This window comes from Carcharodon carcharias, chromosome 5 (genome assembly GCF_017639515.1).
Source record: "Carcharodon carcharias isolate sCarCar2 chromosome 5, sCarCar2.pri, whole genome shotgun sequence".
Lineage (NCBI taxonomy): Eukaryota > Metazoa > Chordata > Chondrichthyes > Lamniformes > Lamnidae > Carcharodon > Carcharodon carcharias.
Genome location: NC_054471.1, coordinates 101,541,317 through 101,566,341, shown reverse-complemented (window position 1 = coordinate 101,566,341; position 25,025 = coordinate 101,541,317). Strand labels below are relative to the sequence as shown.

The 25,025-nt window shown below is 45.1% G+C and overlaps 1 protein-coding gene across 1 annotated transcript in view; it reads right to left on the bottom strand.

Annotated features, from left to right (window-relative positions):
* Positions 1-25,025, bottom strand: part of LOC121278286 (CUB and sushi domain-containing protein 1-like) — an 844,854-nt gene that overhangs the window by 227,568 nt on the left and 592,261 nt on the right. The window contains exons 35-36 of the mRNA XM_041188558.1: positions 18,296-18,441; positions 2,461-2,541 (exon numbers count right to left, since the gene is read on the bottom strand). Of these exons, the coding sequence (XP_041044492.1) occupies positions 2,461-2,541; positions 18,296-18,441 (227 nt within the window). The remainder of the gene's footprint in view (positions 1-2,460; positions 2,542-18,295; positions 18,442-25,025) is intronic.

Below are 25,025 nucleotides of genomic sequence, written 5' to 3'. Positions count from 1 at the left end.
ACAGGGTAGGAGCTCCAATGGTCCATTTGCCCCATTCCAAATCCAGCAATGAAATCATTTGCAGAAAAGAGGAAAGTCTGGTGTGTCCTTTCCAGAATTCTCCAGCTAACCACCCCCATGAGAGAATAGGGATATCAGTATAATACCAATGGGGAGTGCATGCGACTGGAGCAAAAGGTCAAAGCAAAATACTGAAGAAAAGTCATATGGACTTGAAACGTTAACTCTCCATAGATGCCTACAGGCCTGCTGAGTTTTTCCAGTGTTTTCTGTTTTTATTTTTGGAGCAAAAGATCTCCAGTTTTATTTTTGAAGAAATGCTACATTTTGCTGCTGTGAAACCAGTATTGCGTTCCACGCAGAAATTTCAGCAGTTTCACTTCCCCAGCCCACTTACTGACCAGGATTTTCCACAGGTGGCAGAAATCCCACTGCCAGGGCCGGAAGCAGCAGACCCAGAGCTGCAATTCAGGGGCAGCAACCAATTAAGTGGCTACCATAGGGCCTGCCACCCTATTAAAGATGGCAGCACACCCCCAAACAGAGGGACTGTAGCACAGCAGCGCCACTGAAAGTGCTGGCCACTGCTGGGATAATATCTGGAGGAGTGGTGGATGTGCGCCCTCACAGCCAGGTAAGTGGGATCTTGGGCGCAGGGGCCAGCCAAGCAGGCCTTGGCGGGGATAGGTGGGGGGTGGGGGGGGATTGCTGAGGGCAGGTGACACTGATATCACAGTGACATCCACTGCCGCCAGGACGCCCCTCCGTGGGCAAAGAATTGACCGATAAGGAGCCTCCCACCCCGTCTAGGAGCCTGCTGAGAGGCCGCTCGGGTTTACCTGGCAGTCTCTCCACACAGCAGAGGGCCCTTCAGCATGGATAAAATACCAGTGAAGGCAGGAGGAGAATCTTAATTGGCCACGTGAGAGACTCAATTGGGCTCCAGACAGGTGGACCATCTGCTACCTTTCCCAACACTGGTGGTTGGATGGGGTCGGATGCCTCCCCAGGATGCCTTCCCATTCCAATTTGTCAGCCTTCCCACCTCCAAGCCCTTCCCCAAAGGCCCCATACAATTCAGCCCACAATATGTGGAAGGCAAGTGACGTGGGTTTGGTGAGACTGGCTAGTGGCATTAACTTATCATCCCACCTCAGCTCGTGATGTCAGCACAGGGTGGGGCATGAATGCAAGAATTGCACATTTGCCTCTGTTGAGAAATTTTCATTAGCAATAAATAGTTGCAGATCTGGTGAAGTTGGGTCATGTCCAAGATTCTGACCCACATAAGGTCCCCCCACCCCACAATCCACTGTGCTCCACCCCAAACTCCCTGGCTAACAAAATTTTGGCCTAGTTGATCTAATTGGAATTCGCTATCATACAAATTGAGCAAATTTTCAAATCAAGCTCATTTTTATTGCTGAAATTTTCTCAAAATTATTTTCATAAAAAGTAGGAAGCAAGTTATGTAGTCTTTCTAAGGTTTATTATGGTGCAAAGGTCAGATATATTTTTATATATTTTAAAATATTTTAAAACCCTTTGAACCCTTGGGCCTGAATTTTTTGGTCGTCGGGCGTGTGTGACCAGCGGGCCCTGGAGTGGACGAGAAGTGGGCCACCGGCCGCAATCGGCCCCAGACCGCAATTTCACGCTGGCTGGCCAATTAATGGCCAGTCTGTGTGAAATGTGCGCTGACATGTTCCACGTTGCCTGGCTGGGAGCGGGGAGAGGGTGGGCACTGACGTAACTGAGGGTGCGGGTGAGCGCTTCAAGAGAGTCCCCTGAAGGAAGACAGCTGCCCCGGGGAGCTGCAGACCTCCATGGACTAAAGGGCATGACAAAAATGCTGCAAAATACATCCATGCAGCACAATCATGCCTCTGAAAGCATACCTCAGAAAACGATAGTCCCCAGATATCTCTTTTTATTTTATTTCTCCACGGAGATTTCATCCTGCCCTGGATCGAGGTTTGAGCAAACATGTGAATGCCGCCTGAGAGAATCTGCCAACTGTAAATGTGGACGGGCCATGTAAATTCGCTGCTGATTGCATTGTTAATTGGCTTAACTGCCCACTTAATTGTCGGCGGGCGCGCTTCTGACTGCCGCGCGCGCCTACCAAGCGAAATATCGTACAAATGCACCATGACATCGGGATGCTCACCCAATGTCATCTCGGGCTACTTCACGTCTGTTCGGGTCGGGTGTGCACCCGCCTGTGGGATGTAAGATTGTGGCCTTGGCTCCAGAAATTACATCAAAAAAAAAATCAGTGATAAATCTAACATTTGATTTCACGTCACTGCACATCGAATTTAGTTTTCTTTATTTTGAAGTATTTGAGCACATTAGGAAGTGAGCATCAGACTAGAAAACATAACTTAGGGAAACATCTATGAGTCAGTGCACAATAAAAATCTGTGAAATAAATGAATCAATGATACATGCACTTACCTATTTCATAGTCTTCATCCTCAGTCAGTACTGCAGCCAAAGGAACAACCGGGGGTTGCTGACACTTCTTGAGCCAATAGGCTGGAAAAAGAAATTTGGTGTGATGTTGCTTACTCAACAATTTAATCAACCAACTGTACTTTATTCAAAATATATTAATTTACAGGCTGAGTTAATTTTCTGATTTTGTTGGAACATGCTTGTCAAGATCATTTCAAAGCTACCTCTACTTCACTCACATGGGTTTATTTTGCATTAAAAACAGAAAATGCTGGAAGAAGTCAGCAGGTTTGACAGCATCTGTGGAGGGAGAAACAGTTAACGTTTCGAGTGTTAAAACTGCTTCCAGCGTTTTCTGTTTTTATTTCATATTTCCAGCATCTGCAGTATTTTGCTTTTATCTTATTTTGCATTGTTTTCTGGCGATTCTTATGAAAAAGTAATGAGGAATGAATAAACTTACATTATTTTTGTACTTTACACAACCTCTGGAGGTCCCAGTCCATTCAGTAATTTCATTGCATTGTTACAGAAAGAATATAATAAGAACCTAAAAAATAGGAGGTGGTGTAGGCTAGTCAGCCATCCTTGTCACCTCTGCTTATTTAGTTAAAATCATGGTTGAACTGTGTGGATGAATGTATCTATTTTAGAGGGGATTAGAGGGTCATGAGGAAAACCTTTTTCACCCAGAGGGGGTGGGCGTCTGGAATTCACTGCTTAAGTTTCTGGTTGAGGCTGAAGCGCTCAACTCATTTGGACCTGCACCTGAACTGCTGTAACCTACAGACCAGACTCTGGAAAGCGGGATTAAAATTGAGTGTCTAGTTTCTTTTCCCCTGCTTTTTTTGGCCAGCACAGACATGATGGGCTGAATGGCCTCTTTCTTTCTGCGTAACTTTTCTGTGGTTGGTTCTATTTACGAATGGAATGTAGAGAAATGTTCCAGTTAATTTATACAAAGCAAGCTTCCACAAGAAAAATGGAATGAATTACATAATAATCTTATTTGGTGGTATTGGTTAAGGGATAAACATTAGCTATACACTGGGGCAGCTTCCCTTTTCTTCCTCAAGAAGTGCTGTGGGTTCTTTTGCCTCAATTTTCTAAGGTAGGGTTTGAAACCATGACTTAATGACTCGGAGACAACTGTGCTACTAACTGTGCTGTGGCTGGCACCTGTTAGGTTCACTGTTGGAAGATTTCATCAATACATTAATGACAATTATCTGAATGATGGACAGCTGAGATTAAATAGAATACCAAATACTGATCCTCTTCGAAAGCAAGAATAGAAATATTTTTCCTGGACACAAATGCAGTCAGCAGTGATAAAATTGCACACCATATGTATGATGTCAAATTGGCCCACAGAAATACACATGATTTGGTAACATTCAAACCAGGCGACATTAATAGATTGGCTGATATAAAACAAATAGAATATCAAAATGCATGGCTGTATTTGGGGGCAGGGTGACATTATGGGTCACTCTCAGCTATCTGTTTGAACTGAATTCAGATATTTGGAATAAAATTTTCCTTCCTCTGCCTGCCATAAAACCCTGAGACAAACTAATTTGACAGCTTCAGCTCTCAGGTAGCATGGCAGCACAATAGAAAACAGAATCATCTTACTAATTGGAATTCTGCACACTTGGGGCAGAATTTTATGGCTAACGCTTAGGTGGCGGAGCAAGTACATCAGCGCTTAAAATGTCACGCAAGTGTCTCGATGTCAGCGCGCAGCATTGCGATATTTAGGTGGGCGGGTGCGCTATGAAGCGCGACGCGCGCCCGCCATTAATTAAAGGCCTTGTTAAGGCCCTTAACTCGGCAATTGAAGCCGATTTTGAGGAGCCCATCCAATCTTCACCTCGGCGCATGGGCCCAACGGGCAGGCGGGTAACTGAATTTTTAACAACCTCGTCAACAGGCAGGATATGTGGACTCAGAGGGGTTGTTAATGTTTTTTCTGAAGTATTTAATGCTGAAAGTGTTTTAAACTTGCCTGTGTGATTGTTAGCAGTTCAGATCGATTTGCAATAGCTTTCTCTGTGTTTGAAGCTTCAGCTCACCAGTCTGCAGACAGTAATCTTTATCAGACCTGCGGCTTTCTGGAGGCCTCCATTTAACCTGGGTATGGGTTCTGACATCTCCACTAGAGGCAGCTCCTCTGAGGAAGGGAGGGATAGAATAAGGAGGAGGCCAGGAGTGGGCAATCAGCTTCCAGGATAGCCACCTTTGGGAGGCCAGGCGCAGGCACGAGGAGCACAGGGCCAAGAGGTTGTCCAAGGCAGAAGGGGCCGCAGAAGACACCACTATCCTGCTGCCAGGGTATACAGGCGGCGAAGCAGCTACCTCAATATGACTGAGGTGCAGTGCCGAAGGAGGCTCCGACTGTCAAGGGAGACAGTCAACTATATCTGTCAGATGATTGGGCCTGAGATCTCCGCTAACTGCGTGGGTGGACACCCCATGCCAGTGGCTCTAAAGGTCACAGCTGCCATCAACTTCTATGCCTCTGGCTCCTTCCAGGGCTCGGTGGGTGATCTTCGCGGTGTCTCCCAATCAGCTGTCCACACTTGTGTCAAGCAGGTTGCAGATGCTCTGTTCAGACGGGTATCCACCTTCATCCACTTCCACTGCGACCAGGCAAGTCAGGCACAGTGATCCAGAGGCTTCGCGACCATTGCTGGCTTCCCCCACGTCCAGGGTGCAATAGACTGTACACATGTGGCCATCAAGGCGCCAGCAGGTGAGCCCGGTGCCTTTGTCAACAGGAAGGGCTTCCACTCCATGAACGTGTAGACAGTGTGTGATCACAGGATGCTGATTCTGCAAGTCTGTGCAAGGTACCCAGGCAGCTCCCAAGGCGCCTACATCCTGAGACACTTCCAGGTGTTGGGGCTCTTCAGTGCTCCAGCCCGGCTGGATGGTTGGCTGCTGGGTGACAAGGGCTATCCCCTCCAAAGGTGGCTCATGATGCCTCTCCGCCATTCAATAACAGAAGCAGAGCAGCGCTACAATAGGAGCCAGGGCACCACAAGGGCTGTGGTGGAGAGAGCCATCAGTCTTCTCAAGATGTGCTTCCGCTGCCTGGATCGCTCAGGGGGCGCACTCCAGTACCCCCCAGATCGTGTCTCTCTGATAGTGGTAGCATGTTGTGCTCTGCATAATCTTGCGCTGGAAAGTGGGGATGCAGTTGATGATGAAGACCTTGACGCAGTGGACGAGGCTGCACATGATGAATCCAGCAGTGGCTCAGAGGATGAGGAAGCACAGGGCGATGATGAGGGGCAGCACGCCGACCCGCTACTACACCAAGGAGGCAGGGACATCCAGGGCACTTCAATCCAACGAACCTTCAGTTAGTTTCACACACATGGATCAGCAGGACCAGCATTGCCTGGTGCTTCCACATGTGACAGGACCAAGGAAACACCCTCAGCTATGGTCAGAAAAGTGGACTTTATTCCCACCAAAATCAAGCACAAACGTCACTCTGATGTACATAGTGATATATTCCCTAATCTAGGGCCAATACAAAATCACCAGTGACAAACCCGTGGAGTGCCTAAAGTGCCTTATGTTGACTTTTGCGGGTTCTACATCTAGGTGCCGCCCCATCGCTTGGAGTGGCTTGTGAGACAGCCTGCTGACTCTGATGTCCTGTTGGCCTCGATGACCTTGGCAGGCGTCCTCTGGCCCGTGGAACCTGTGCTGGCCCCACCTGGGAGGGAGTGGCCAGTTCCAGAACTGGCACCTCCCCAGTTGTCACAGCCTCAACGGATACAATGGTCACTGGCAGATGGGCAGAGGAGCTGCTGCCCTCATCCAGAGTACCCAGAAAGGAGCTCGCAGTGACGACAGGCAGCTGCTGCATCGACGTGGGGTTACATTAGAGCTCACTGCTCACCGCAGATGCATGGGCACCAAGTGGCAACATTTGGTGCCCAGAACATCTCCCACATTGCAAATGACCACCTGTGGCCATTAGTGCTGTGAGGGCTTGCAGGTCAGAGTGTAACCCAATCAGAAGAGTCTCAATCCAATTGAACCCCCTCTCCATGAGAGTCGCCAATCTCTCAATGGAGGAAGCCTGAAGCTCTGTTCTGAAGTTCATGCCTTCACAGAGACTCTGTCTGGATTCCTCCACCACAGAGACCAACTGAAGCACACCCGGATGCAACCCTGCCTGATGCTCCTGCGCATCCTGCCGCTTGTCCTGCAGCTGCTGCATTGCTGACATCTACAGAGGCACATCATCACTGCCAGACTCAGCATGTGCTAGGTCCCCAAGCAGTCCTCCAGCTGATGGCGCCACCGGCATTTTCTGTCCGTGCCATCTCCTCCAGCGATTGTGAAGTGCCCTCTCCACTGTGCTGCAGGACACTAGCCGGCATCATAATTCCCACCAAAGTGTTTGGCGCTGCACTGGTGCCTGGCTGGCTGAAATGCTGTGACACAAGTTGCACGTCTTGGGCCTCAGGTGTGGAGGGGTGGCTGCAGTGTCTTTGGGCGTGGCCATGCAGTGGTGATGCTGAAATTAACAACAAGGACAGTGTTAGCGTTCAGCCAATAACACCTTTCACCCCCAGCCTCATAAGTTACTCACCCTTCAAGAACTTAAGGAGACGAACATTGGTGGGGTGGTAAATAGGCAAGAGGAGGCCCAAACATTACACACACATACAGACAGGCTGGTCAGATGACCTAAGGAATGCCACATGGAATGTTATGTGGACAAGTGTGTGGTTAAGCACTTGGGCAAGACAAGCAAGATATGGGAATACATGAGTAATAGTAGGACCATGGGAAGTCACGACGATTACAGGGACCTTGCTGGGCAGACCCGTTAAGGCAGCAGAACAGGAACATAAGGCAGTTAACAAGGTTGAAGCCAGACTTGACTTTATTAGCTGAGGAATAGAATGTAGGAAAAGGGAGGTGATGTTGCAAGTGCAGAAAACGCTGTCGAGGCCACATCTACACTTCTGCATTCAGTTGTGACCTGCACTTCATGGGAGGGATGGCACTGGAGCAGGGAGATTGCAGAGGTTCCTGACCTGGATGCAGGCTGGCCTGGAAAGTTGGAGTTATGAGGAAACATTGCATACACTTGTGACATTTGCCATGGAGCACAGGAGATTGACAGGTCACATTATTGACCTTCATAACGTTATGAGGGGCAGAGACCGGGTGGACAGAAGGCCACATTTCCCCTTGGCACAGGGATGACTAACGTGGTGGCATTTATTTAAGTTGAGTGCCATGAGGTTCACAGCTGAGGTGCTGAGGACCTTTTGGGCAGAGTAATGTGGTTCGCACTGGCTGAAAGGGTGGTGGAGGTACAAACCCTCCTAAGATGCAATAAATCTTTGGATATGCAGCTGCGATGCCATGGTACGTTAGGCCATGGGGATGGTGGTCACAAATGGGATAAGGTGACTTTGAAAGGTGCTACAGACATGCATCCTCAAGGGGCCGTGGAACCTTTGTGTATGACCCACTGTATCAGTCTGTGAATGAGCAGTGTTGCAGCATTAACGTTTGCAGCAACCATCAGGGCTTTGGATGGTGGGGAGACAGAGTGGATAGGACTGTGGCCCTCAAATACTTGGCCGCTGCACCCCGGCTTCCCCAACGCCTGCCGACCTGACCGCCTGCCTCCTCCCCAGCTCCATGGTCTGCTCCTCATATGTAGTGAGGTGCTGCAGCATGGCGTGCCCCCCACCAGTCTGCTGTCACTCCTGGATATTGCTCTCAGTTTTTGCCTGCAGAACAGAGAAGAGCATTTATTGGGGCTGCTCGCTCATGTACTCGGCACGCGCACGCCGCACCCCAGCCACAGTGGCCCATCTGAGGCCTCCAGTCGCTCCTGTCCACACTACTGGTGATCAGTCCCCGGAAGATAGTATGGCTGCTCCCAACCCCCTTCCCCAATGGCCACCTTGGACACATTCAGTGTCCATCACTTTGAATAACACACGGGTCTTAGTGCCCATGGCAAGGAGGCGCAACTAGGTGTGGCACCGAGACCAGCAGATGGCTCTTGGCCACGACACCTTGAGGCTCCCCTTCCACCATCACATCACCATCAATAAGACACATGTTGGAGTTCTGAGTATGTGTCTAGCTGCCTCCCCTGCAGGTTGCCTCCAGACTACTCAAATGCGACAAACACCAACATATGCTGCGGGGAGAACCCATCTTCTCCTTAATCACTAAGGCTGATGTAAGCATGGTCACCATCTGTTTGCCACCCAGCGTATGCCAAATGCCCAATGCAATAATGATACTAAGACATGGCAGGGGGGGCGCCTCAAAGGCTACCTGCTGGGTAAAATGGCCAAGGCCAACATGGTACTCACCCTTCCAGCATCTTGAGAGCTAACAGCCTCTGCCACCTCCTGCCACGCCTGCCTGGTCATGTGGGGGGCCCTCCTCCTCCCACCCTCCAGAAACAAGACCTCCCGATAGTTGGACACCTCTTCCAGGAGGACAGCAAGGCAGGCATCGGAGAACCGAGGGGCACAGTAGCCCCCCGCTGGCCTACCCTGCAGCTTGCCCCTCCTCCTCCTCCTCTGCCCTCGCCTCTTGTGCTGCCCGGTGACTGGCCATGGTGAACAGCGTAACGGAAGCTACCTGGCCGTTCTTTATACAGACTACTGGTTCCCCATTGAACCGGCGGTCTGAACACACCCGCCGCCGATTTAATTTTCTCGATGAACACGGAGTCTGAAACGCACTGTGTGGGCCTGAATTGGCCCACCCGCGCAAAATGGCAGCGTGGCCCGTTTTGGGGATTGGCTGCCCACCCACCGCCAATTCGGTCGGGCCCGCCCATCCAACAAATGCAAAATTCACCCCTTAGAGTCTGGCTGCATCTGTTCTCAAAAAAATGGAAGCGTACATGTGCAGACAGGCATTAAAAAATTAATGTAATTAAAAGCAGCATTATTTCTGCTGTTAACAATGTGCATTTATTCTGCCTGTTGCACATTATTTATTCACCCAAGGTGCTTTACAAGAACTGTGTAAGGTTGTTTGGGACAGCTGTGTGCTCCTTCAATTTAGGTGCACTTCTCTCAGTCAGGCAGTTTCTTTAGTTTTTCATGCTTTGAGAATCTGGGTTCCTTCTCCAGCTTCTTGGGGATTTCGGAGTCCTTTCTTCACTGCCACCATGTTGTAAGGCTGCTTGGTGTCTCATTAAGAGGTCTAAAGTCTTGTATGGTTGAACATCAAATGTTTACTGGTATCCCATAACGATGTACACACCCAAGACACTGCCCTGCATGGGCGCTGTCTCCATGCTGGCTCGTTCCAGACTCTTCGCCTCCACAATCTACTATCATTTGACTCTCTACATCATACCATGAGCGCGGTACTGTCCACGGCAACTGGTGGAATTTAAATTAAATTAATAAAAATCTGGAATTGAAAGCTAGTCTCTGTAATGGTGACCTTGACCTGAATATTCAGTTCGGCCAGCGGGCGCAATCAGCAGGCCTGGGAGTGGTTGGGAAACGGACTGCTGACCACGACTGGCCCCAGACCGTGAATTCACGCTGGCTGGCCAATTGGTTGTGGGGGGGGGGGGGGGAAGAAGAGGAAGGCGGGTGATGACGTTAACACAGGCATGGGCAAGCACTAACAGAAAGCTTCCTGAAGGCAGAGAGCTGCCTCAGGGAGCTGAAGACCTGAAACACAGGAAATAAAGTTTTTAAAATCAGGAAAAAAAATGTCCAAGCATCACAATCAGGAATCTGAACAAGTAGATATTAATAAGGTGTCCACAGAGTTCTATTTTTATTTTATTTAATAACGGAAACCTCATCCCACCATTGGGTGAGGTTTGCTGAAAAACGCAAAGGCTGCCAGGATGATTCATCCATCCGCCAACCATAAGGCTGGCCATGCTACGTAAAATGACAGACAATTGCATGGTTAATGGGCTTAATTACCTTCTTAATAGTCCACGGGCACGCTTCTGACTTTTGCGCGCACCGGCCGATCAAAATATTGCGCGAGCGCGGGATGCTCGCTCAACATCATCTCGCGCGATTTCCTGCCCGGTCAGCGTAAAATTCAGCTCCGTGAAACTGTCATTGATTTTTGTAAAAACCCTCTCTGCCTTCAGGAAGCTTTCTGTCAAGCGCTTGCCTGCGCCTGCGTCAATGCCCACCCTCCTCCTGCACCACCCTGGCAGCACTGAGCTTTGCAGTGCACGTGCTTCATGCTGGCTAATGCCCTTTAGGGAAGGAAATTTGCCGTCCTTGCCTGGTCTGATCTACATGTGACTCCAGACTCTCAGAAATGTGGCTGACTCTTAACTACCCTCTGAAATGATCTAGCAAGTCAATCAGTTCAAGGGCAATTTGGGATGGGCAACAAATGTTGGTCTTGCCAGTGATGCCCACATCCCAAGAAAGAATTTAAAAAAAAACAGGGACATGTGGTGGACACTGGGCACGGAGAATAAAGCAAGCTTGGTGATTGAAGATATGGTGAATGAGGCAGATTTTCAGGAAGTTGTGGAGGATAGTGAGAAAGATACAGTCACCTCAGCCCTCCTCTGTGAAGCTCTCTCATCCAAGTTTGCATATTGCTTTATCTTGTTCCTCACATTTCAATGAATTATCAAAGCATAACTCTTTCAATATATCTCTTCTTTGAAAAAAAATTCCTTTACCCCTATTATAAGGACTGTGAGAAGTTTTTCTACATGAAAGACTGGTTTTGTAGCTTTGTTTTGTTGTATTTCAGGGATTTCCAAAAGTAAAGCATGCAAGGCTATTGGGGGCTTGTACAATGAGAATAGGATTTTAAAGACAATATGAAAGGGGCCAAATAGACAATGGTTCTTTAGTAAGAAATTTCTGGTGTGCACCATTTTGTGTCACACAGAAGGGTATAGCTGAAGAAGGTGGTAAGGACAACATTGGAGAAACAGCCTTCGGGCCATAAATGCACAACGAGGTTTTCAGATGTGAGAGTGAAGCGGATCAGCTGTGCTGTATGAAATTCAGCTGAAGGATGGACAGGCCGCAACTGAGTTCCATATGAATGATTATCAAGGGAGGAAGGAGGAGCTGATCCTGAGGCATGAAGGCTGTGGTGGCTGAGAAAAAGAAAGGCCTTACATGTATGTAGTGGTTTTCACATCCTTAAAGCAACTCAAAATACTTCACAGCTGATGCATTACTTTTGACATGCAATCCCTATTGTTTTGGTTCCAGGTATACCAGAGTTGTGGTTATATTATTGGACTAGTACTGCAGAGATCTGCATTAGTAATCCAGAGAAAGTGAGAGCTCAGATCCCACTATAGCAATTTGAGAATTTAAATTTAGTTTTAAAAAAAAATCGGGAAATATACAACTGGCATCAATAGAAGTGACCACAAAGCTGTTGAACTGTCATAAAACTCAACTGGTTCAACAACGTCTTTAAGGGAAGGCAATTTATCATCCTTAACTGGTCTAACCTATTGTTGACTCCAGTCCCACAACAATCTAGTTCACTCCTAGCCCTCTGAAGTGGTCTAGAAAGCTACTTAGTTGTACCAAATGGCTCAAGGAGGCCCATCACCGCCTTGTCAGGGCTATTTTGGGAAATTAATACTAACTTTGCCAATTCCACACACGTCCTGAGAACTCATTTTTTAAATGGCAGCCTTTTTGTGCCTAGCAAGATCCTGTAGCCAGCAAATGCATGAATTAATCGTGCTATTAGTTTAATTGGATGAAATTGCAGGTGATCCAGGACTGGCTGTTGGACAAGCAGTCTGTTGCAAGAGAGGTGGTGGTGGAGAGAATGAGCTGGGTAGCATCAGCAGACATGTGAAACTTGGCCCCATGTCTATGAATGATACCACCAAGGGACTGTATGCAGATGTGGAAGAGGGGAGGCTCAACAACAGATTCTTGAACAGCTCCAGAGGTAACAGGTGGGATTAGCAGTCATTGTTGGAGATCCTCTAGATATGATTGGATAGATAGCGATGTAATCAAGCAAGGCATTCTGTTGTCCACCGTAGTAGAAAAGAAGCATCAGAGGAGAGTGGTTGTGGTGAATCATTTCAAAGCTGCAGCAAAGTCAAGAAGCATAAGGAGAGAGAGTGTGCAACAGGGTCACAGTTGCAGAGGAAATAATTTGTGACCTTGATTAGCACTGTTTCAGCAGGATGGTAAGGTGGAAAACTGATTGGAGAGTTCAAACATGGGAAGTGTAGAAAAGATAGGTGCAGTCTATTTACGTACCTCTGTATTTCACTTACCTCGGTTTAAGGTTGAGCCCATGTTTCTCCAGCCTTTCTTCATAACTTAAATTTCTGGGACCAGGGGCCTGATTTGAAGGAAGTGAACTAAGTACTGAGACAGGGGTGGAATGTAATCAGGAGTTTACATGGGTTCGCTGTTATTTGATTGTACCACTGAGGTGGGAAATGCCCATTGCTGGAGTTGGACAACCATAAATCAAACATCTATTCCATTGTTTATCCAAGTCTCACATCACTAGTTTGGTTGAGGGGAGGAAGAAGGTTTGAGATCTATTCAGAAATGATTTCACTTAAAGGGGTATATTTCGTGTTAACAGCAATGTATCCATATTCAATTGAAATCTAGTGAGAAAGGCGTATAAGTAAAGGTTTCTTCTGCATTTTACAGTCCAGCAAGAGAATCTGCAGTGACGGGAGAATCCTCCCATACTCTCTTTGAGGGGTGGTTCCACTTCAGACAGCCTAAAGCAGGATCTAATAGTATTGAGAGGATGGAGATCCATGGGTACAGTGGTGGAATATTTCTAAATGATCTGAGTGTAGCGGGGAGAAGGGCATGAATCTCTTTCCTACAATCGACCAAACAGATGTATATGTATTGCTTGGCACTGAAATGCAGAAAAGATGCTTACATTTTAGTCTAGACTAGGAGAATACTCCTATATCCTCTTTGAACCAAGTGCACAAAGGAAATACTTACATGTTCCTTTTTATTTTAGAATGAGGGTGATTATTTCAAAATAGTTTCATTCTAGCTCATGTGGGTGTTAGTGTTGAGGGGAGTGGGGAGTTACGCATGTTCTTTGAATGTCATCTGAAGGAGGTGTTTCTGTATTAATTTTGAATTCAGAAAAAGGGAGAAAAGTGAGGCCAAAATTAGTTTGCTTAGCATCACTTCTAGTGACCCGCATGGCATTTGTCATTGACTCAACGTAAATCTGCCTAGCGCCACTAGAAGCAGCACTTGATAAATAAATTTCTCACCTATGTATTTATTTCATATTAGTTAGCAGCATGGAAATAAAGTTGGTTGAGGGACAGAAAACAGAGTAATGGTGAACGGTTGTTTTTCAGACTGGAGGAAGTTTTATAGCCAGATGCCCCACAGGTTGGTCTTGATATATTAATGACCCAGACTTGGATGTATAGTGCACAATTTCAAAGTTTGCTGTGACACAAAATTTGTAAATATCGAGAACTATGAGGAGGATAGTTTTTAACTGCAAAAAGACACAGAGAGGCTGGTGAAATGAATAGACCAGTGCCAGATTAAATTTAATGCAAGTGTGAAATTATTCATTTTGTTCGGAAGAATGAGGAGTAGCAATATAAATTAAAGGATACAATTCTAAAAGGGGTACAAGAGCAGAGGGACCTGAGAGGAGATGTGCACAAATCATTGAAGGTGACAGGGTAAGTAGAGAGTGTTGAATAAAGCATTCAGGGTCAGAGGCTTTAAATAAATCGAGGCATAGAGTACAAAAGCAAGGCAGTTGTGATGAACTGGTCAAAAACACTGTTTTGGCCTCAGATAGAGTATTATGTTTTGAGGGCATTTATATTTTTAAATTTAATTCGCATGTTTTTGAGGCAGACCTTACCTCAAAACAGAAACTGAACTGAAAATGAAACTGAAAGGAAAGTAGAAGAGGTAAATAATGAAAAGAAAATGAACTTCCCACTTTATAAGGAAATCAGGAACAAGCTGAGGTTGTGAAATTAAAACTAAAACTTGTTGAAAGATATAAAAGGACACAGCTCAATGCAAGCTGAGCAGTAGCAGTTGTTGTGTCCACTGGAGCAGGGCAGACAAACTGACGCAGACTGAAGAAGAGGTGGCTAGATCCAGGAGCTGAGAATAAGCAAAGAGAATAAGTTGCTGCAACTGTTTCTGTTATGTGCAGATAACATTGGTGGATCTATGTCATCCAGATCAAGTTGAGGAGGTTCTGCAGCTGTGTGCCATTTGTGGTGAAGATCGTGCATGTGGAACTTGGATTGATGGTGCACTGCTGTTGGCTGGGGATCACACTAGCTCCTAGAAGGAGATGAAATTCCTCATGAGGAAGACAGAGTTTGAAGGGCTTTGACTCACCGTGATCACTAAAAAAAGTGGACTGCTGAGCCAATTCATAAGATTTGTCTTAGTTGTATCTTCCATTTAATTAGCAATTTATAGTTTATATCCTACTACAATTTGCCTGTTAATTCATGTTTGACTCATGTTAATTCTGGAAGTTGAAGTATAGGATAGATAATGTTTAGTGCTTGCTTTGTTGACTCTTGTACAGTAAAAATTCTTCTGTTTTAACCAGTGGAATCTTTTGGATTCATTCCTTTAGTAAATAACTGGGATTTCAAATGTCTTCTATTGAAAAAAATGTTACAGGTCTCTATCAAGGTCATAACAGCATCTAGTTCTGGGCCTGACACCAAGAAGAATGTGAAGGCATTTGAAGGTAGAAAGAAGAGTTAGACAGATTTTTGATAGACAAGGGAGTCAATGGTTATGGGGACAGATAGAAAAGTGGAGATGAGACCACAGTCAGATCAGTCATGGTTGAGGAGGCTCGAAGAACTGAATGGCCTACTCCTGCTCCTAAATCCTATGTTCCTGGAGAGAGTGCAAAAAAGATTCATGAGAATGGTTCCACATTTGAGGAACTTCAGTTATGTGGACAGATTAGAGAAACTGGAGCTATTCTCTTTGGAGAAGCGAAGATTGAGAAGAGATTTGATAGAAGTGTTCCGAAACATGAGAGGTCTAAATAGAGTATGTGGAGAAAGTGTTCCCATTGGTGGAAGGATTGAGAACCTGAGCACACTGACTTAAGGCAACTGACAAAAGAACCAGAGCCGACGCAAGGAAAAACCTTTTCTTTTACACACTGAAGTGCCTCTTTGTCTTTTGCCTTTTGCTATCTAGAGAAAACCAGTCAGCATCCCTTGCCATTTAATAATGCTTTCTTCTTGCATCCAGAGATAGCAGACAGTATGATTTCCCTCAGTCGACAATGTAAGCAGCAAGGTCATAATAGGAACAGGAGAATGTATTCTATACTCGTGCCAACTTTTCCCACATCTGAACAACCTGAGGAAAATATACCAACGTGTGCCAGTATTTTGAGCTATTGTGCAACAGTCTGCATCAGTCAGGCCTAGAAGCTGTAAACCTTGGTGTTGTTGCCTACATCAAGCTTCTACAGATTTAAATGTGGAATCTACTGTTGCCAATATTAGAAGGTGAACATTCAATGATTTGGGAGAAGAAGTTCAAGAAACAGCTTTTATCCCATGCCTTTCATGTGAATTTATTTTCAATACAACAGAATTTAATAAAATGTTGATGATTAAGTTAAATCTACAGTACCTAATTAAATGTTTTCAACTAACAATATGTTCTCAGGTGGCTGCACAGGAATTTGTTTTACAATTTGCAGATGCTAACATTCATTGGATCAGTTTGACTTTGACACAGTCCAAAATGGCAAGAAACATACTTTTATTAAACATATTTTTGAAGGGCAAAGAGCTTATATAAGCTGCACCAAGAATAATTGCTATAATGTTTTATTGCTGTAGCCACTTTCAAAAGACTTTTATTGTCCTCAGAAGTTGTTGCGTTTCCCCTCCTTCAAGGTACTGATTCATTTCTGAGTTATAATTCCATATGAATCAAATACCATATGATAACTCACCATGGATATTATTCAGCGGACAGCTTTAGCAATAAGTGTTTCCAGAATGTTCAACTGTGAAACCAATCCTGCCTTCAGCTGGCATCCATATTTACTCAGTAGAAGCTGATTAGAACTAGGAACCCTGCCCAAATTTACCCTCCTTATGTTGAGTTAGCTGATTTCAGCTGAGCTCATATTCTGACTGTCACATCAACTGAGATTAGTTAGTCCAATATAAAGCAGGAATTAACATTTTCCTGGTTTATATAGGTCAGCTACTCACTGGATAAATTCAACTGGGTCATAGGAAGAGTTGTTTTGGGAAATCTGTACAACTATGGCGAATCTTAATTGCAGGGTGCTGATCGTCCCATCCTTATGTTGTGCCACTGGTGCTTGGGATGCCAGTGTTGGAAAGACCTAACTTTGTCCAGTAAAACAAGGTTAGCTTACTGAATGCTGCACTGGCAATCCAGGTTGTTGCTCATTACATATTGGGTGCATGGGGTGGAGGGAGGAGGTTTGGATTGTATAATTTCAGCCACCACAAATCATTGTCTTTTCAACATTAACAAAATTGCCCAGTTTGCAGGGGAGTGGTGGTGGTGGTGGTGGTGGTGGTGGTTTGGGGGGGGTGGTGGGGGAAGTTGGGGCAGACAGTGGAGAAGTGGAAGGGACAAGGGGCAGTGGCACAGTGAGCTGGGAAGGGGAGGCAGAGGTAGCTGTAAAAATGTTCAAGCATTTCATTTCAATTAGGGGAAGGGCCCCCTGTATATATTTTTTTGATTGGGAGGATGCTTTAATAAGCCTTGAGCACAATTTATCCATAGGTTCCCGATGGATATCATGCTCAGCATCATGTATTGGTATTCAGTAGGCTCCTCAGCTGTTACAGGCCTCAGGCATCTGCACAATAAAGTATCAGGAGTCTGCTTTGGGTAATCAGCACACAATGGAGAAGCAGTTTCATTATTAAATACATTTTTTTAAAAAATATGTAAATCTGGGTTGTTTTCCTCAAGTCAGATAGTTACGTGCAACAGTGAGGTTTCTGTATTGTCCCTGTACCATTTGCCTGATAGTGGAAACAGTCAGGCTGCACTAGAACTTAATGGCCTACATGCATAGGCAGTCCGAACATGGATTATTTTTAATGCAAAAAATGAGTGTAGAGGACAAAGGACCAAATACACAAAAGAAAAATTAAATGGATAGTTGTAATCAGCTAATATCAAGTTTGGATGTTAAAATCCTATGGTCTACAGAGGAAAGGGAAGTGAGGGGTTGTATTACATTAAGCCCCTGAGTGAAAAAGGAGAAATACGTTAGGAGAGCCTCCCCACTTCTGGGAGCTTTTAGAGAGCTAAGATTGTCAAGGGCAACATCTATACAAGTCTGCGGTATGGAAAAAAAATGCAGGTGAGAAAACAAGAAACATTTCCACTCTGCCAATGGCTGGCAGTGGAATCTGACAATTACTCCCACCAATTGGAGATTGAGACACTTAGTTTTCTGTAGGCTCATGCTCTTGCTCTTGTCAGAGCAGACCTATTCAAACAGAGATTAAATCCTGTTATTTCAAGTCCTGCATCATTATTTTTTACCTTTGGGCAAATGGAGATAAGAATATGAATTATCCATCCTAATATACCTACATTCTACCAAATATATGGTATCTGCATGTGCACGATTCAACTTCTAGTTAAAGGAGAAATATGTGGGTTAAAGGCTGTTGGAGAATTTTATCCCGATCAATGTCATTCCTTGGTGCAAATAATACTTTCTAAAAGGACCTTCTAAAGAGCTTAATGAGCAAATGTTCAAAAAGTCTTTTTAAATTCATTAGCATGCATTGCTGAAACAAACTGACCGTGAAAATTGAGGACAAAGAATCCCCCTCCGGAGAAGTCACTGTGAAACTTGATAAGAACCTGATTGGTGGAGCTGTAAGCTGATTCCAGAGCTGTATTGCCACTGAAAACGCCTAACTGTGGAGCAGTCTGGTCAGGTCCATCCCTGTATAATGAAAGAAGACAAGTGTGTCTGAAAATTAGTTAAGGAATAAAATTATCAACTTTTATCACTGATTATATAGACTTGTTGTTTTGTTTTTAAGCTGCTACGTGCCAGCTATCTATTGAGCAATATTTGCAGAATTACAGCAATGTTAATATTAATTTGCTGTAACATATCATCCACATGCGTATAGCTCTACACATTAAATCCATGCAAAGCACATTAAATCTCCAGCAGAAAAAAAACATTTTTTCAGTCTCAAAGGAGCAACTTTACTGTACTGATGTGCTGAAATTAAATCAACAATGCCTTCAAAGATACACATGAAAACAACAGCATAAAAGCTTGCTATTTTAACTAATTACAGTGCTAAATTTATTTTCCAAATTCCATCCCAACCCGTCATTATTTTGAAAACATAGCCACAGAATAACATTTATAAGATAATAAATCAATTAAATAATTCTGCTTAAAATTGTTAGTTACCCATATGATGCTCCTCCTTACAACCACGTTTCTTTCCAGTACCATCCACTTTGTTCAGGACCTTGGAATTTTTTGTCTGCAGCTATGATTCTTTACTTGGAATTTTGTGCTCCTGTATTTCACTAGCAAAGATCAATCATGCCTACATGGTCTAGGGCCCTAGTCTCCAAGTGTGAATTATCTTTTTAAAAAGGACTTTCACAAGTGGTTGAATCCAAGTACCTTCTGTTTCTTGGAACGACACAGATTGCAATGCACGGGGAGGCGTGAGCACAAACTTGTCTCGAACAACTTTTGTCCCATTTTCTTTCTGATTAATCTGAGTTCATATCAACCAACTCTCATTTCTGTACAGCAAAGTCAAATAAGAGATGACTGACAGCTGGTTGGGCCACTCGTAAGTTAAAGAGAGTGGGCTAGGTGCACTGTGCTGGCATATTTCTGAAATGTATATGGTTCTCTGTACATGTTGGTTGCATGTAGCTTGAAAATTATAGGAACAATTAGAGAGTTGCTGGTTAGAAGATTTGACAATAGCAATCAAATTTATAGTGTCCTCATATGAGGCTGAAGCTGGTTTTTCACTGAATTTGAATCAACGTGGAAGCAAATATAGCTAAAATCCCAAACTGTGCTCAAATCAGACCACGAGAAAAAAATAGGATTGTTGCCAAATGAGAACTCTCAGAATCAGTACATTCCAAAATGCCTGCTGCTTGTAAAATCATATGTTAAAAATTGGGACAGGCAACAGATGCCTGATCTTAGAGGGTGAATTGATGATCAACAAGCAAACTGGAGCAGGACATTTTCTGCACTGCTGTGGGTGGTGAAAGACGCAAGGTTTGATTAGTTCAGCAACATAGATGAACCAATATTCCTAGAATATGTCTGTTTAATATCGTGCCAGCTGCTGAACTTATTAAGTTTCAAACAACTTCTTGGCCAGGATCTCATGTTGATCGGGTGGGCCCAAGTAAAGTTGCACAAAATGATGTTGAGCGTGTGCCCCGACGTCGTAATGCAAGCGAGCAATATTGAGGTCAGTGGGCGCATGTGAGTGTCGGAACCACGCCTGCCGACAATTAAAGGGCCAATCAAGGCCATCAAAAGCCCTAATGGCCACAATTTTACACTGCCTGTGCGATTTTGAGCTCGTCGCAAGGACAAAACGGGCAGATGGGTAGTCTGTTTTTAACAAAACCTCATCCAAGAGTGGAATGAAATATCCGGGGTGAAATATAATAAAAAATGATATCTGGGGACTCATGTTTTTTTGGGTTCTGCTGTCAGGTGCTTGAACGTGCTGCATTGACACAGTTTGGTACTTTTTCTCTTCTTATTTAATTGGTACAGGTCTGCAGCTTCGCAGCAGCTGTCTGCCCACCCACACCCTCACTTATGTCGGTGCCCGCCCTCTTCCCCCACCCTCCCACGGCAGAACCGAGGCTTTCCCAGCATGTGTTTCACACTGACTAGCCATTAATTGGCAAGCCAGCGTGAAATTGCATTTAGGGGCTGGTCACGGACAGAAGCTCATTTCGCGTCCCCTTGGACCCGACAAATTGGCGCACATGCCAAGTGTGAAATTCAGGCTCTTGAGTTCTCTGTCCAAAGGTAGGTCCTTGGCAATTATTCGCTGAACCACAGTTAGGGCATGGAGGTGGGCCCCGAGTCTGCCTCAGCTGAATGGAGATCGAACCCCGTGCTGTTAGCTTAATCTGATTCACTCTAGCCATCTAGTCAACTGAGCTAACCAGTCCCCATTTCAAAGCTACGTGTCTAATAAATTTATTTTGTGCTGTTTTTGTAACCACACAGTAATATCCTAAGCTTTGTCTGATCTTTCCGCCTTTGAGTGGAGCCACGAGAAATGAATTGGCTACAGTTAACTTAAAGACGACATTAATTTCTGTTTTAAAGCAATAATCTGGCTGAAACATCTAATAGCCTTTAAATGCACGTCTTTGGTTTATATGTGAAAATCAGACAAACACAACCAGAGATAACTGTAACTGGGGAAAAATCTTATAAAATTCAGCTTGACGGTTGCTAAAAATACAAAATGGTCTTCAGAATTTGTGCTGTCATTCCATCAGCTGACCTTAGAGCATCCCAGTGGCCCAGGCATTTTCCTGTTACTCTGAATTCATCAGGGACTGGTTGATTGTCATTGAATTTTCTCACAGAGTTTTCAGGCAACAGTCGGAGAAAAAGTGAGTAGTGAGGGAGAGAAAAAAAAGAGAGGGAGATAGAAAGGGGATAAAGGGAGACCAAGAGAAGGAGTAGACAATGAGAGAACATAGGAACAGAATGAGGGGGGAAAAAGAAAGAGAGAGAGATGGGATGGGCAGGCAGACAGAGGTGGAGGAGGGAGATAGAGAGCAGAGAAAGAGCATGCATATGAAGAAATGGATAGGGGAACTGATTTGTAAAACTTTACTGCTCACTTTCAATAAAGATTCCTTGATTATGCAATGCTGATTTGACACTAACCCTATCATTTTGGAGCACAACACATCAGCTAAGACCCTTTCTTAACCTTACACAGCTGAACACACAGGAAGGACTCCCCAGCAGCGCTATTTAACGAGAACATCAACTATTTATAGCTTAGTTCCTGGTTGATTTTTTTTTACAGTTGCTTTGATTTTACAAATGGTTGATGATTCTATAGTTGTTTAAAGTTGTAGAAGTGCATGCCGAGTGACGTGGCTGGTACTGAAAGACTCATTAAGGACGGCCTCAATGAAATCTGCCACCTGCTGCAGCTTCACAGTAGGGCACATTTTTAACAGTTGTGGATGTAACTGTGGCATAGAACTTTTATGCATATGTATCATTTGAAATATTTGGGATATTTTGGCCCTGCCGTGGCGGGGCCCACCATGGGGGATGCAGCAGGCCAGCCAAATGTTCATTGACATTTGGCAGGACCTGATGATCCTGATGGTGAACGGGCCCGGAAAATCCCACTCTGGAGCTGGACACATTTGCAAGATCTCCCAGTTTGCCGTCCACTGTTGCATAAAGGAGGTTAGTAGTGTGGTTCTCTGTTAAAAGAGAGTTAATTACATTTCATTCTCTCATGCTAGAGAGAAGCAGGGGGAGTGAGCATGCTCCTTTACAATGATTGCAAACTTCCCCATGGCGCAAGGCGCCACTGACAGCACGCACATTGCTCTGCAGTGCTACATGTCAACTCTGCTTTATACGAGAATCATGAGTGCTCCCACTATGATAATATCTAGCTGGTGCGTGACCACAGACAGTGAAGCAATGCAAGTCAATGTCCTGTATCCTGGCAACAGTCATGATGCCTACATTCTGTCAGCTGTGCTAGCTGCATTTGAAGCACGATGGCAAATCACTGAATGGGTTATCCACAAACAACATGATTCATGACTCTGGTGTTCAACTCACGCAAGCAATATGCAGCAATACAATGAAAGCCATGCTGCCACATAAAATGCGATGGAACAGACCAGTAGCATGCTGAAACAATGTTTCCACTGCTTGGACCAATCTGATAGAGCACCGCAGTACCCAACAGTGAGGGTGTCAAGATTCGTGGTGGTCTGCTTCATGGTGCACAATCTAACATGAGGGGAGGGACCAGCTCTTGCTATCAGCCAAATAGTGATCAGCTACACAGCAGGAGTATGAGGAGGAAGAGGAAGAAGGGAGAAGGCAGCCCAGACAGCCCTTTTTCGAGTTACGCTGAATGTGGAAAAACTCATTTTAGTGCAATGCCAGTAAACACAGCCCCAATTCCCCATTCACACATTATTTTCCCCTCACTCACTGATCATCACAGCATCCACTTCACCACATTGCAAATATAAAAGGCAACCGAAATTATAAATGAAATCATTCTATTTTGCATACAAAGATCAATAAATACCACTGTGCATTCTGGTAACGTCTGTTTTCCATCTTTGGCTGGCCTGGTGCTCCTATGCAGTGCTACCCTACTGGCTACAGCATGGCTGGTGGAAGGCTGTTGACTTTCTGTGGAGGAGCTGGTAACCTCAAGCAGCCTTGAGCCTAGAAAGCCCGCCTGTGGACTGCATCATCTCGGCATGGGCGGCAAATGTTTGAACTGGCTGGTAGACAGGCAACAGTGAGGAGCTGGTGGGGTGGCAGTGGTGGAAGGGCGAACGATGTCATCCTGAGAAACGGCAGCAGGTTCATGCTCAATGGAGCCACTGCCCCTCCCTGGGAAAGGGCCTCAGCAGCACTAGTAATCGGTTGAAGGACAAATTGCTGTGATACCCTGCAAGCCTCTTCACACACTGCAATCCACAGCCATGATGGCAAAATTCTGAGCTTCCGTGACTTCAGTCTGAACTTCCACTGCAATATTTAGACATTCATAAACTGCTTGTGCTGCACTGGAAAACAAAACATTGGTCATCGGATACTGCATCATGTTTGGATCCATAAGTGTTCTGATGGAGTTTGCCAGCACTCACATGCTAGAAATGATGGGCTCCTAGTTCTGCATAAAACCCTGTGCCAAGTTGGTGCTGGACCCCTCCATGCTCCTCGGCACAGACCACAGGCTTTTTGACAGGCTTTGCAATGCACCATGCATTTGGATGTGCACAGAAGTGTTCTTCTATAGGCTCCACACTGAAGAGCTCATGAGTCCTCTGCAGCAGAGTTAGTGTATGACCTCACCCTCTAGTGAACTGACATCTGTGCTACCCTTGCCCCCTGCCCTGGCTGCAAACCACTTGTGCCCAGTGTCTCACAATGTGCAGATCCTGCCTCTATGCTATCCTCTAAATTACACACACTCAGTATCTGAGCTGGTGGTTGCAAGTACAAGATCGAGTGACAGTGTTGTGTCTCCGTCACTATTGCCATTCTGCTGTTCCACCTTTGTCTGTTCAGGTTACGCTTCTTGGGTATGTGAAAGGCAAAAGACACAAGACAAAGGTTGTTGTGTAAGGAAGTGGGCGAAGTAAAAAGTGCATGATTGCACCGTTGCAGTAAATCAGAAGAGAGTGTGGGACAAAGGGGAAGTGATATGTAAGAAGGAAGATTAGGTATGAGTATACTACCACCTTCAATGATTTCATACACCTCTGGCCATGGACTCGACAACAGACACCAATAACAGCCAACACAGTCTCCTCCATGGGGGTTAGAACATGCAGACATAGCTGACACCTTCCAGTTAGCTCCTGCTAACTCTGATTGTGTGCCACTTAGTCCTGCAAGAGTGTAGGATGTGTGTCAGTACGTGACTGAAATTGGGGTATGATGAGTATGCTCCAAGGCTATGCTGTTTGCGAAGCCTGAGACAGTGTAGTAGATTGAACCATGACAGCTCACTGATTTCTGAGAGAATTGACACCAACAGTAGGAGGGTTAAGAATCATTAGGGTTTGAATATGATACTTCTCACGGATGGTCACAATGCTTGATGCTTCCCATTGAAATGAGAAAATGCCAGTTGAAAAAGATGGTTGAAAATAATGGCTGCAAGTGATGAGCCAGAGGACCAGTGCATTCCTTCGACGGGCCTTTAAAATCTGGTCTCTAATGTCCTTCGAGGAACTCATTACCTTCAATATTCACAAGATAAGACTACTGTAACATTAACTATTAATTTCCTTGCTGATGTTATAAAATCAACATTAACATTTCAGGATTTTAAAAAAATAATTTATAAGGGGGCAATCTCCCCTTAGAGCAGGATAAGTTCAAGCCGGCCAATTATCGCCCCATCAGTTTACTCATGATTATCAGCAAAGTGATGGAAAGTGTCTTCGCCAGTGCTATTAAAACCACACTTAGTCAGCAATAACCTGCTCACTGATGCTCAGTTTGGGTTCCACCAGGGTCACTCAGCTCCTGACCTCATTACTGCTTTGGTCCAAACATGGACTAAAAAGCTGGTCTCAAGAGGTGAGGTGAGAGTGACTGCTCTTGACATCAAGGCAGCATTTGATCGAGTGTGGCATCAAGGAGCCCTAGGAAAACTGGAGTCAATGGGAATCAGGGGAAAACTCACCCAGCACAAAGGAAGATGGTTGTGGTTGTTGTAGGTCAATCACCTCAGACCCAGGACATAATTGCAGATGTTC